The sequence below is a fragment of the Fringilla coelebs genome (assembly GCF_963513975.1).
Source record: "Fringilla coelebs genome assembly, chromosome: 1".
NCBI classification, from domain to species: domain Eukaryota; kingdom Metazoa; phylum Chordata; class Aves; order Passeriformes; family Fringillidae; genus Fringilla; species Fringilla coelebs.
The window spans coordinates 127,715,881-127,728,716 of NC_140028.1; the positions used below are offsets into that span (position 1 = coordinate 127,715,881).

The following is a 12,836-nucleotide window of genomic DNA, read 5'->3' on the forward strand; positions in this document are numbered from 1 at the left end:
GGGATCTGCTTCTTCTCTGATGACATATGAATTCTTTCCTCACTTATGTGGCAAGTTACAGCTTTCCCAGAAGACTGGGAAAAAGTCCAATTTTCCTATGAACAAATTTAGTTCCTAGACATCTCAACTAAGAAATACAAAATATCAACAATATCTGTTAAAATATCTAAATCTATTTGCATTGTTGTTGCCAATGTTTAGTTAAAGATAAAATCACTAAATTTGAATTTTTTTTTACTGTTGCTTAATCATTATCACATTGTAGACTGATGTACAGTGTGTTTGTGTTCCTTACAATATGTATGGGCTTTCTGAAAAGGAAAGAAATTATTTATACTGTCACTAGCTGGAACTCATCCTAACATAATGAACACTTGGGCGGGGGGCAGATGGTGAGTTTTTTGGGTTAGACTGTTAGGTATGTTCTAGGTTTAAAATGGTACAATTTCAATATGTAGAAATATTAAGCTCAGATCAAGTGTAATTTTCCTTCCCATTGCTCAAGATGATACTACATGCCCCCTGAAGGAAAATCACAATAAGGTGAGAAGAAAGAATGTGAGAAAAGCATTAAATGAAGACAATTATTACCAAAAAGCTTTTTTGAAGAGCAGACTTTTCTTTTTACATATAGACATAATATGATATTATTGCCAGAACTTCATGGTTTTCATAAAATCCACATTACCTGTTGCACCAAGACCACAGAAGATAAAATCCAGATTTGTTAATAGCCATTTGAAGTTTGAAACATTCTGTCTTAAAAACAGACTGAATCGTTTAAGTTTCCAAGTTTTGCATGTTGTCTGCTAGAAGGTTGAGTTTCTTTCTCCATTGATATTCAGGCATCCTCTTCTTTCCATAAAAAAGTGTTTCACAGAACAATATTTTCATATTACCCTACATGACTTTTATCGCAAGGCTTCGTACTCTTCCTACCCCAGCAGCTGCCAGTACCATACCTACAGCAGCAGCTCTTGCAAGACACATGACACCAGTTACTGGAAGGAAAACACTGTGGTGTTTTTATCATGGTTATAAAATAGAGCTTTTGGAAAAATATTAACTTCAGCAGGACTCCCATCTGCATTCAATGCATGGCTCTATCATGTGGGTGAACTTGCAAAGAATTATTTGTGATAGGAAGCATCCCTCAGAGTTACTGTCCTTGGGAAATTCTGTCAGGGGCTGTCAACATAGACAGGAAATGCAATGTCCTTTTGGATGACAGGAAGAAAAATTGGAGAGCACTTTCCAAGAACAATAAAGGGGGTTGCTTATTGTTTCAGCTGAGAGATGAGCCTGTATTTATCAAATACCATTTTTCAGCTTGCAACAAGTTCCTACATCATTTCAGAGGTTTTGTTTTATCAGCTGGAGGCAATGTGCTAAGTGGCATTTGCCATGCCCAGGGCAGAGTAGTGCTGTGTACAACTGAAATATTTTTTTTATCTGATGGATGTTTTTTAAAATATATTTTCAAGTTCACATATTTTTTGGATTCATTCTGTGGACCATGCTTATACATCCTGGCATGACAGAAATTGTTGTTGTTATTTGATCAGTTTCAAATGAACACATCAGGAAAAACACAGGTATGAGGAAAACTGGTAAATTTTCAATTTGCTTTAGATTGGTAAAAATTGCATTATTTATGGTAATCTATATACAGATGAACTGAATTGTGACCCTTGTCCAAAGTTTTCATGAAAATATTATTAGGAAACCCAAATAGTAAGTTCTGTTTAGGAAGACAGTCAAACTTTTTGGCTATGCTCTGTATTTTTGCAATAGTTGCATGCACAATCCTCATTAACACAATATCAATGTTGTTAGTACTCTATCAGTGTCCTATGTGGAGATATGCTATTCCACTGATGGATAGCAGTTTTGTTTGTGCATTTTAAGACATAACTTTTCCTGGTGCTCTATTGATTTATTAGGTTATGAACATGTGCCGGCAAATCTTGCATTTTGAATAAGTTTTAAATTTCCTAGCTATTTCCAAATTTCCAAATATACTGCCTGTAGTGGAATGAATTTAAATCTGGGCATCAAGTTCCATATTATTCTAGATCTAAAGCTGCTGCAGTAGTGCTACAAGTGCACAGTTATCAGAAATTAAGTTTCAAGAATAGTCTTTTTATTTGCCTCTGCTGTATCTTTCCATTTCTGCATCTTAGCTTTATTCTTTGGCTGATTAAAAACTGCTTGATTTTGCAAGGAAATGTAATTTTTTACACTTCTATTGACTTCTCAAATGCAAAATTCTCATTGAAAGGTTGCAGAACTCAGCATATAACATTTATTAGTAAATAAAAGTTTCAATCCCAAAAAATTAACACAAACACATTCTTCCCAGAAAACAAACACATTTTGGTTCAAAAAAAATTAGTAACCATGTGCCTGTGTTGGCTTTATTAGGAACACAGTATACAGAAGAGAGAATGAGAAGAAGGAGCTGCAGTCAAAGATAGCAGTAGGAACAACAGTCATGATGTGTGTGCATTGTAATGGCAAGAACTTTGAGTGCAATGTTGGAAGCTTAAGTACTGCTTCATTTCCAAATACCCATCTTTCTATCAAGAAAAGTCTGTGGAAGCACCTAAATACTGGATGAAGTCAGGACCAAAAATAGGACAAAAACAAAATTATTATTTTTTTTATTTCTCATGCATATGAAAGAGTGATTTTATAAAATTATTATATCTTATATGGACAGGATATTGGCCCTGCTTCTAATCTAAACATATTTCTTCAAGAAAGCTTTAGATTGTTTTGTTTTGTTTATTTGGTTTTTTTTACTTTAAAAATTTATTTCTCTAGCCCTACATAAGGCTTTGGAAAGACACTCTGTCAGAATTTGGTTAAAATTTTATTCATACTAATAGTTTCTTTCCATTTTTTTCTCTTTAGGGAGAACAAGGCCCTCCAGGTCCCTATGGTCCTGCAGGACCCGCTGGCATTGGAGAGCCAGGACCCAAGGTAACTCTCAGAAATATGTTTCTTAATATTTTTTTTTGGATTAAATTTCTCACCTGCAGTTTTATCAAAGTCAAACTCTTATCACCTAAATGTAAAACTGATTGACTGAGGTTTTTGTATTCACATAAGATAGAGATAAAAGACCTGCTTTTGCAGCAACTCTTGAATTTTATGATGATCCTATTGATAGAAGTCAGAAACAATGCCATTTACCTGGGAATTAACTGTGTGAGATAATTTTCAAGCACTAGCAGATGCTTGTGCTAATGAGTAAACCACACTTCCGGGAATAGAAATGCATCTCAATCACTGTGATATTCAGCCAAGTGAGAGATTTGCCATGTCATCCACTGGGGAACAGATATTCTTACAAGATTCTCTGATGCAGCATTTCATTCCTCCATCTCACTTTATTGCAAAAGACTGGAAGGTGGAATCAGTCTTGGAAAAGTCATGTCTGCCTATGCTGGCCAGCCAGATCTCATGGAAAACTACAAAAGCACCTGCATAGGAAACATGGCTCCTTAGTTTACAAGAGCTGTGTCAGAGACCTGCATCTCAGAGTCAGACAAGAAATGTAAATTGGGCAGAACTAGACCTCACTCTAGTTCTAGTGCTGAGTCTCTGGTGTAGCTTTCTGCCATCTTTTCCCTATGGTTTGCATCCAAATGCCACCATCTAACACACATACGTTTTTGCTTTTAGTGCTCTAATTTATACATTCATTGAATTCCTGCATATTTCCTGTGCAGTAGGGCAGACCCCAGGACACAGAGAGAGTTTATGAGCTCAGAAACCAGTATTTTGCCATGTAAAAGGAATAACACTTGGTCCTTCTAGAAGGGAAAATAGTTTATGGAGAAAAAATATCACCCCCTGTCTCTTTACTGCTTCGTAGAAAGATAAAAATCTCTGTGCCCTTATCCTTGAAGCACCCAGTCCTCAGTGAACTGGAGAAATTGTGACGATTTTGATGACTTGTAAGTAGAAGATGCAGAAACTGCACAGGTCCTGGAGTTCCCATGCAATCCTATATTGCACTGAAGCAGATTTCAATCCAAGTATCTAGATAGAGGCTACAGTGAGCATTCCTCACACCTGAGCATTCCTGCTTTGGTGCTGCAGCCAAATTTAGTCTGAGTTAACTCCCTCATCCTTGTCATCTCTTAGACTTCGCAATTTTAAGCAGTTACCCCTATGTCTTGAGTGCTGGAATACAATCCCATGTTTCAAGTACTAATAGAAAGGTTCTTACAAATGTTTCTAGAACATCATGTATGGGATTTTTTTTTACTTTAGGAGAAGTTGCACTTTAGATTTCATGCCTTTGTGGTGATGCCATTAAATCATCTATATATAAATGTTATGCTCTTCAAAAGTACCAAGTTGAATTAGGATTGAACTTTCTAATTTTCTTTTCACAAGGGTGCTGAAGGTCGAGAAGGTAGAATTGGATTGCGAGGACCTCCTGGAATTGGTGAGCCTGGATTACCTGTAAGTCAGTGATATATGCATTGGGAATTTAAATGCAACAAAATAAGTCTTAGTGAGTGTAATTGATTGTCAGTAGTTGTATTGGCTACTGATTCCAGAACTACCTGGTACCTAGTCTGGAGCAGCACAAGCTATTCCAGCCCAATACATCAGTAGCTGCCTGTGGCTTGTCCAAGCAGGAGAATAAAACCACATCCAACTCAGTTTTGGGAAAATAATTTTTTTAATATATATGTAGATATATGTATATCTATATATAGATATGTACTCCTACTTGTTTAAGTTGATGATAATCTTTAAAAATTGTCTACATTAAAATTTTAAGAAGATGAAAATAAAAGAGATGAAATATCCCTTAACTCTTATGTGTAATTTGGATCCCATCAAGAACAAGGACCCATATTACATGTATTTAATTATATCTTTATTTTCTGAATTAGAGAACTTTGGCAAGCTCTTGATTTAATGCTCAATGGCTGCTTTTTCTTCCTGAAATGTATAAAATATATGGTTTTCTTGTTCATATGAAGCCACAAATGTAGATGGGTGTTAGATTAATTCTAGTATTTTTGAAAGTTACTTTGCATTTGTGAAATACTATTTTTCTCACAAAAATATGTGGAAACTTTTCGTTTCATCAAGATCAAACTTAAAAAATACTTACCAGCTTTAAAAATGGAAAGTTAGCTGAGTTTTGCAAGAGGACAGAAAGTGTTAGAAAATACTTATTTCTGTATTTCTTTAAACCCAAATTAACATTCTCTAGTGTTGCCTATATAACCTGTCATTATGTACAAAAAAACATGTTCAAATTGAAGATTTTTATTGTGAAAATCATGAAAATATGTGAAATTATAGGAAATACATTTCACTGTAGTACTAATTCTTTTATAAATAAATCTGCAGATTCATTTGAGTTGTAAGAGTACAGTCTTTAGACATTAATTATGTAATTCACAGGAATTCAGCTTATTCCATTCAGCTTATTCACTTGAATTGCTTATTCCATTCCAAATGACCCAACTAATGGTTGCTACAGTTCATTTAAATAGCTTGGGCTCAGTCAGATATTGTGGAAGCATTTTCACTTACTAGTGTCGTAAGTGTTGCAAAATCCTGTACTAGCAAATTACAGAAGGTTTCTATAAAAAATTGAACTGCTGCTATAGTTTGATTTTTTTTAATTTTTTTTTTCTTTCAGGGACCACCTGGCCCTCCTGGTTCACCAGGTGAAAAAGGTTCAATGGGACAGGGCATTCAAGGAGATAAGGTAGTTTTATGGAAATGACTTTCTTTAACATTGTGAACCAAATTTGAAGTAGTGTCTAAGTTATTTAAGGCCACTGATAGTTCCATTGGTATAAAATGTTGGATGATGGATCTTGGTTTTCTGAATTACTGTGCTCCCTGCACATCTCACTGATCTCAGAAATTCTATCTAGGTAATTACAAAAAAATTGTACAGTCCCCTCTACCAGTAGTAAGTTAATGATTCTCTTATTTATGTGCTTAATAAGAGAACTTCTTTTGATAGCATTAGGGAGACAAACTGTCTTCCAAGAAATGACTGAGCTATTTATGTTCTGTATTGGAAGAAGATATTCAGCAGCTGTTTTCATTTTGCCTTACCATTTTGGGAAACTGAAAGATTAGTTGTAGGAGTCTCTATGGACAGTTATCTCATTTAGGGCATTTGCTAGGTTAATACATGTCAACTTCTTAAAAAATATGTGCAAACAATAAAAATTTATGGATAAATCACAACTGAGTTTCCCATCAAAATTTATCCCTCTGTCTTAGTGGCTTCAAGATTCTCTAGAGCCTTAAATTACTAAGCAGACATTTTTCTTCCTTTTATGGAAAAGGCATCAATCACGTCCTTGCACTCAGTTCTGAACTGATCTCTCTGACTAGGGAGCATATTGCCATGTTTTCAAAATGTAACTTCCTTCCTCCTAGTGTTTAATTTTCTCCTTTTGAAGAACTATGTTCAAAAACACGAGTGCAGATGAAGTATGTTTTGAATTGTAACCCATTTCTTTTCTCTAATTTGGTAATTCCATTGATTATTTTTCTAGATTGTTTGTAAAGGAATACTTTTTTCCTCATTTTCCATATTGTGATGACCAGTTTGTCTAGGACAGTGTTCTTTATAAGTTCCTAAATACAAGTTTTAAAACTGTCATCAATTTATAGGGTGAAAAAGGCTCTGACGGTGCCCGTGGTCCTGAGGGACCAAAAGGTGAACCAGTCAAAGGTGACAAGGTGAGGCATAGAGTATATTTATAATTGTATCTATAATCAAGTGTATTTATAGTTAAATTAAGATTAATTTTTTCAATATCACAACTATACAAAGGTATATTTTACCTGAATCTGAGCAGCTATGTTGCACTGTTCCATGCAGCTCCATCAATGCAGATAGCTGATCCTGTTAACATTAACTTAGAACACTGTATTCTATGCAGCTAGGAGTATGAGGGAAGAAATGTACTTTTTTTTCCTCCTAAAATAATTTCAGAAATATTCTATTTGAAATATTTTAATTTTTAGATAAATATTAAAATGCAAAAATCCCTATGTTATCTAATCTAATGGGCCTGGAACAGACAAAGAAGCACTGATATTTTTAGGTTTTTGATGTACTCTGCAGCTGCTGTGTTTACATTTGCGAGTTTTTCTTCTGAGTGTTGTGCAAGAAACTGTCTATATTTCTGTACAAGAAAATCTTTAAAATTAATCTCAGTATGTAAAGATGAGCTATGGATCCTTCTAATAATAAAATTATAGGTGTGATCATCTAATATTATAAAGAAGATAGAGTTTGTAGTGAAGAAGTGGCATTATTTTTGTTAGATCAGTTTTCATAGGCCGAGTTCCAGGTATTCCAAACACATTTAATTCGGATAGAAGCAGCAGACTTCAAGATAAAACAGCTTGAGGACTGCCACTCTGTGTTTGGGTTAAATATATTAATCAGATAGTATGGACCATTGCAATTTAGTTATTGGGAATACCTTTTCTGTAGGGTGATCAAGGCCAGGTAGGACCACAAGGCCCACCAGGACCACCAGGACAAAGCCAGCAAGGAATTCAGGTGAGTCTACATTTTGGACATGTAATGATCATTTGCATAAAGTTTTTATTTTATATTTTATCAGAGCTCTAATTTTAATGTAAAGACATTAAAAATCTCATAGTGGTCTTTCATTTTTAAAAATATCAAACTAGTTTTTAAGCAAAGCTTGTAAATACAACTGATATTTTGACTGATTTGAGTGATCTTAGAATCAAGCAAATGTAAATTTGGTCTAATCTGCATAATAATTTGCATAGGAGGTAAATCAGATAGCATTGCTTTGACAGTGATATATTGTACATAAGAATTTTACAAGGCTAAGTACCTACCAATTCTGAATGTCAAACCCTTTGAAACTTGAACATACCCTTTAGCAGTTGGATAAACTGAAACATTCCAAAAGATCTTCTGGGTTCTGTTAATTTTGGAAGGAAGATTTCTTATAAAGATAAGATAAAATTGTTATTAACTGAGAGATGGACATGTGGTGATTTTCAGATGTGGAAGAGTGTAATGCACTAAAACTCACTTATTTTGCTTTATAGGGTGCACAGGGTCCACCAGGAAACCCTGGGCCAAAAGGCTCTCAAGGTTTTGGTTTGCCAGGACCAAAGGTAATGGTTCAGACATTGTTTTTTAAAAGCAGCACTGTCATGAAGCAGTATCTTTTCCAAGCTTTTCAAAAATGTGTTTGATGAGAAGAAAATGTAACTTTATTGGAGATAATAATTCCTTTTGAATCTTAGAGAGAAAGCCATCCACGTTATTAAGATCTTCCCCAAATGGAATATATGGCTTCTGCCTTCTTGGGATTAGCCCATAGCCTTTGTGAATATGAATATGAACTTCTGTTTCTAAAGGAACACATATTTTTAAGAAGAGGATCTTTCAGACATCTTTGTGTCCAATGAGTTTGGTGCCACATATATGCTGTGTTAAAGTAAATCATTTTACCAAACAGTTTAGCTTTAGTTCAGTGATGGGTTTGAGACTTCAGGCTAATCCCACCACACCTTCACTTCAGCCTGGCCTTCAGCCTTTGATGGTCATTGTGAGAAAGAACCAAATCCAAAGACAGAAAGACTGGGACAGAAAAAAGAGCTGAAGTGTACTTAGCTGACCCTGCACTGCAGAAGGAGGGAAAGAGAACACAAAAGTGAGGAAAACAATTACTGCTGTCAAAGCCCAGGCCTCTAGTGGTACAGTGTCAGCTGAACACTGTCAGACGAGGAAAGGGGAATTGCTGAAATATGACAGGACCAAGTGGAATGAACTGTAAATCAGAAGTGTGCTTAGTAATCACCTTGATTTATGAAGGGAAGATATTTGTCACTGTAGAAAAAGCATGAGAAAAACAGTAATTTTCTTCTGTGTATAATTTTGGCATGTAAGCAGCAGTTAAAGCAGCAATATTTAATGTTAATGTAGAGAAAAAAACGGTGAAACATGTTATGTGGTAGGCCAGCTCTCTTCAAGTGATAAAGCAAAATTGAAAAATGGAATTCCTATCTCTAACTTTTTAGAACTACAGGAAGAAAGAATTATGAGACTAAAACTTTCTCTTAAGCAGAACCTCTGTTTTTTCTGTGTTTGGACTCATTTTTCATTCAGGGACCAAAGAGTTTTTGATATAGTCCTGTAAAGTAAAAAATAAAATGCATTGAAGCATAAGAAATAAAGTTGGAGTGATTTGCTTCGACTTTCTGCCCACTGCAGGGTTAAATAAAATAGATGCAGTCCTACAAGTTACAGGGGATTTTAAAGAACATAATTTTCCAGTTGAAATCTTGACCACTTAGGATCATAGAATTGTAGAATGTTATCACATCCACCTCTGTGTGTAAGCAGCTAATTAAATTGAGCAGGTAGTCAACGAAGCTAAACTGTGTTTCTCTATTAAACTAAAGACTTTTTGTTGCTAGGGTGAACCAGGTACACGTGGACAAAAAGGAGAACCAGGACTTCCAGGAATTGGCTCACCAGGACTTAGAGTGAGCCTGCTTTTATTTTTAATTTTTCTTTACATGGTCTTTTAATTCTTCCACTAATTGCTGATAAACCAAGTAGAAGATTTTTTGGTATAAATTAACTGTGGTGAAAATAAGAAGGAATTTCAATGAGTGTTATAAAAGCATTGCCACTACCATAACTGCAACAAAGTTTTCCCCTAACCTTTTCCAAACTTGTGGGGTCTTTCCAGGGCCTGCTAGAAAGGTTGCTAACTCTCTTTCCCTGTTTTTTCTGATGGACAAAAAAAAGCCAGTCTGTGTGACAACAGTGTTGTCGGTGCTAGTGCCTGTGTGTTGGAAGAGATGTAAAAACTTAAAGCTTTGGCTTCAGATGCCATTTTGAAGACTGTTAACCATATCTTTAATGACTTAAGTAGGGCTTCCAAAATCAGGTAAGATGGCACAGACATCCTGGTTTTAATTTTTTTTTTTTTTTTTTGGATCATGAAAGAAATGCTTGTCAGGACTTCTTCCTATGAATTCTTTCAACTCTTTCTGGTAAATGTTAAAAGTAATGCCTTGGTCAGTTTGTACAAATGATGAGGGGTTAAGTGTCCAGTCATTTATTGGACATTTTTGGTTGATCATCCTTTAAGTCCCAGATGTTTGACTTAGAAAGTAAATTATATTCATATAGCATTGTTATTGTGCACAACCTAACAAACAGCACTCAGTCATGGTTTTATTCACTGAATAAATACAAATTTATTTAATACAAGTCCAAGATTTATGAAATAGGTGGGGAACTTGAAGAGAAATTTCAAATACTTACTTTATGGGTATTAAAAATTAGTGTCTCTATAGAGTATTTAACTTACTGGAAATAACCTTTATTTGAGGAAAAATATTGTTTATCTTTAATTAATATTTTCACAAACTGTTGGATCCATTTTACAGAATAAATGATTTTTTAAATAGGCAGATGTAACAATTTTTTCTTCTTTAAGGGAGCTACAGGTCCTCCAGGAACTGCAGGAGACAAGGGGGTGAAGGGAGAGAAAGGGTTGGCAGGGAAAAAGGTAAGGAAATATATTTTACTACATGTAAAAGGTGTACTAAAAGGGTGATGAAGGAAGAACAGCATATTTGCAGGTTTGCAGGTTTGCAGTGGAGTTCACCCTTGAGGAAAGCATGTGCCAATACTTTTGCCAGGGGTAAGGAACTGGGTGAGATGTGTCCAACAAACTCTACTAACAGTGGTTACCACCTGAATCAGCAAAGGAGCTGCAGGCAAGCAGCCCTGGCCTTTGTGGGCAATTGACTGCTGTTACATGTCACAATCTCCCTGGGGAGCAGACAGTCATGTCCTTAGCCTGTTCCTCGTGGCCTGTTCAGGTCTTTCCTGACACTGAGAAGTAGTGCTGCATCAGTGGGACTTAGGGCATCTCACAGGGTGCTGAGCTGTGGCTGCAAGCTGCCAGCTGTGGTGCAGGAGCCTGCACAAACAGCTGAACCCAGGGCTGTTTGTTCTCAATGGAAACTCTGAGGATCTAGGAGAAACTCCACCACATTTGGAAAAAGAAGCATAAATTCAAAATGGTGGACAGTAATTTAGAGGGGTGCAAAGCAGAGTGCCCAACATAGTAAATTTAGAGAAAAATAAATTAAAGCTTTTAATTGTACTCTTTCCAAAATGAGAGAGCTGTTGAGTAAGCAAAAGTCAGTGCTTTGCATTTTTTGTGCTGAGAATCCAGGAGCCTCCAGATGACTACTATGCAGCTCTTACAAGAGGATAGCAGCTAGCTGACATGTGGAATTGATAAACTAAACATAATTTGGTGTAGGCAAATCAGCATTTTTGACTGCGGGCTTTAAATCAGAAAATATTTGAATAGTAATAAATATTACTATTAAGAATGCAACTTCACATTTTTGTCACCTAAAAGTGCAATACCAGTCAGACAAGCTCCAGCCTTCCACTGTGGTGAAAATATGTGGCTTTTCTGTTGCTATTTAATTATGTTTTTAAAATTTGTATCATCCCCTGCTCAAAAAGTAAGATTCCAGTGTATCAGAAGTGCATCAGCATTAAGAGTTAATGTTGAGTTAAAGTTACAAGTGGTCATGCTGGATTTTTGTTTTTTTCTCTTGCACATTGCCTTTACTGTGATGATTAATTCTGTGCTGTCACCTTCCCTGTTGTAAGCCATTGAAGGTAAAAATAGTAGTACTGAGCAGCCACCCTGGGTATTCAGGGCAGTGCACAGAACAGCTGGAAGCCTGCAGCAAGTAGCATGGTGATATTACATCGGTTATTTGCAGGTGTGACAATGTCTCACCAAAGTGGGATCCAGACTGATGCCTATCTACAACAGGCTCTGTAATATTACTTTCATCAACAGTCCAAATCAGAAATGTATTTTAGCCTCATTTTAATCTACTTTTCACTCTCTAAATTACCTACGGGTATCCCGATATACTAATCTGCCTTGTATTATGCATAAATATTTGTAGGTAATGTTCCTTAATATGATGTTTTGTGTGGACTATTTTTGAGTTATTTAATGTAATGTTCCTGGCAAATATTTTCAGCCTGGATTGGCCACTGGCTATAGATTTGTATAAAATTACTTCTCAGAACTGGTCCATCAAGACATTTTCTGTTTAGTTTGCAAGCATTTCTCTTCCTCTTATAAGTGTATGCATGGAATCCTTCCTACAAAGCATTGATGCACTTTCAAATGGCACTATTACAAATGTCTTTGAAAATAAGGACTATGAATGTAGGAGATTGCAAGGCTTTAAGAGGCAGAATATTTTATTCTTTGTAGGAAAAAATTAACCAGATATTTACTGACATTTTTAGGGAAACTATTTATGCAAGCATTGTTTCTCATAACTCTATCAGTAAAATTTACTATGTGAAAAGTAATTAATAATTTAACCTTTGTTAGGGGGAAAAGGGAGATGAAGGTCCAAGAGGCCCAGAAGGACCCCCTGGTAAAGGACTTTTAGGTCAAAAGGTATGACTTGATGTGCATGCTGGGGAAATACTACAGACTTTTGTAAGAGTTTGGATTCTGACCTTCATTTTCATTCATTAAATCATAAGTATCAGCTCTATTTTAGCTGATGATTTAAAAGGATTGAAGAGAGAGAGCAACATGTTCTGTAACCTGAACAGGTGCAGCAAAATCAGACTCTAAACACAGAGCCTTAAGTTAATAGGGCAGTAGAGATTTCCTAAAAATTCAGTACAGAACTTTCATTAAAGTTTAGAAGTGATAGGTTAGCTTAGTATGTTGATAGAGAGAGAGAGTAGCCAAGAT

At 35.6% G+C, this 12,836-nt stretch overlaps 1 protein-coding gene across 1 annotated transcript in view; it reads left to right on the plus strand.

The window, feature by feature from the left end:
• The window catches only part of COL28A1 (collagen type XXVIII alpha 1 chain), a gene marked incomplete at both ends in the record, with an annotated part of 57,045 nt that overhangs the window by 14,158 nt on the left and 30,051 nt on the right, over positions 1 to 12,836 (plus strand). Inside the window, 9 exons of the mRNA XM_084209750.1 lie at positions 2,917 to 2,985; positions 4,411 to 4,479; positions 5,681 to 5,749; positions 6,676 to 6,744; positions 7,508 to 7,576; positions 8,104 to 8,172; positions 9,481 to 9,549; positions 10,515 to 10,586; positions 12,462 to 12,530. Of these exons, the coding sequence (XP_084065876.1) occupies positions 2,917 to 2,985; positions 4,411 to 4,479; positions 5,681 to 5,749; positions 6,676 to 6,744; positions 7,508 to 7,576; positions 8,104 to 8,172; positions 9,481 to 9,549; positions 10,515 to 10,586; positions 12,462 to 12,530 (624 nt within the window). The remainder of the gene's footprint in view (positions 1 to 2,916; positions 2,986 to 4,410; positions 4,480 to 5,680; positions 5,750 to 6,675; positions 6,745 to 7,507; positions 7,577 to 8,103; positions 8,173 to 9,480; positions 9,550 to 10,514; positions 10,587 to 12,461; positions 12,531 to 12,836) is intronic.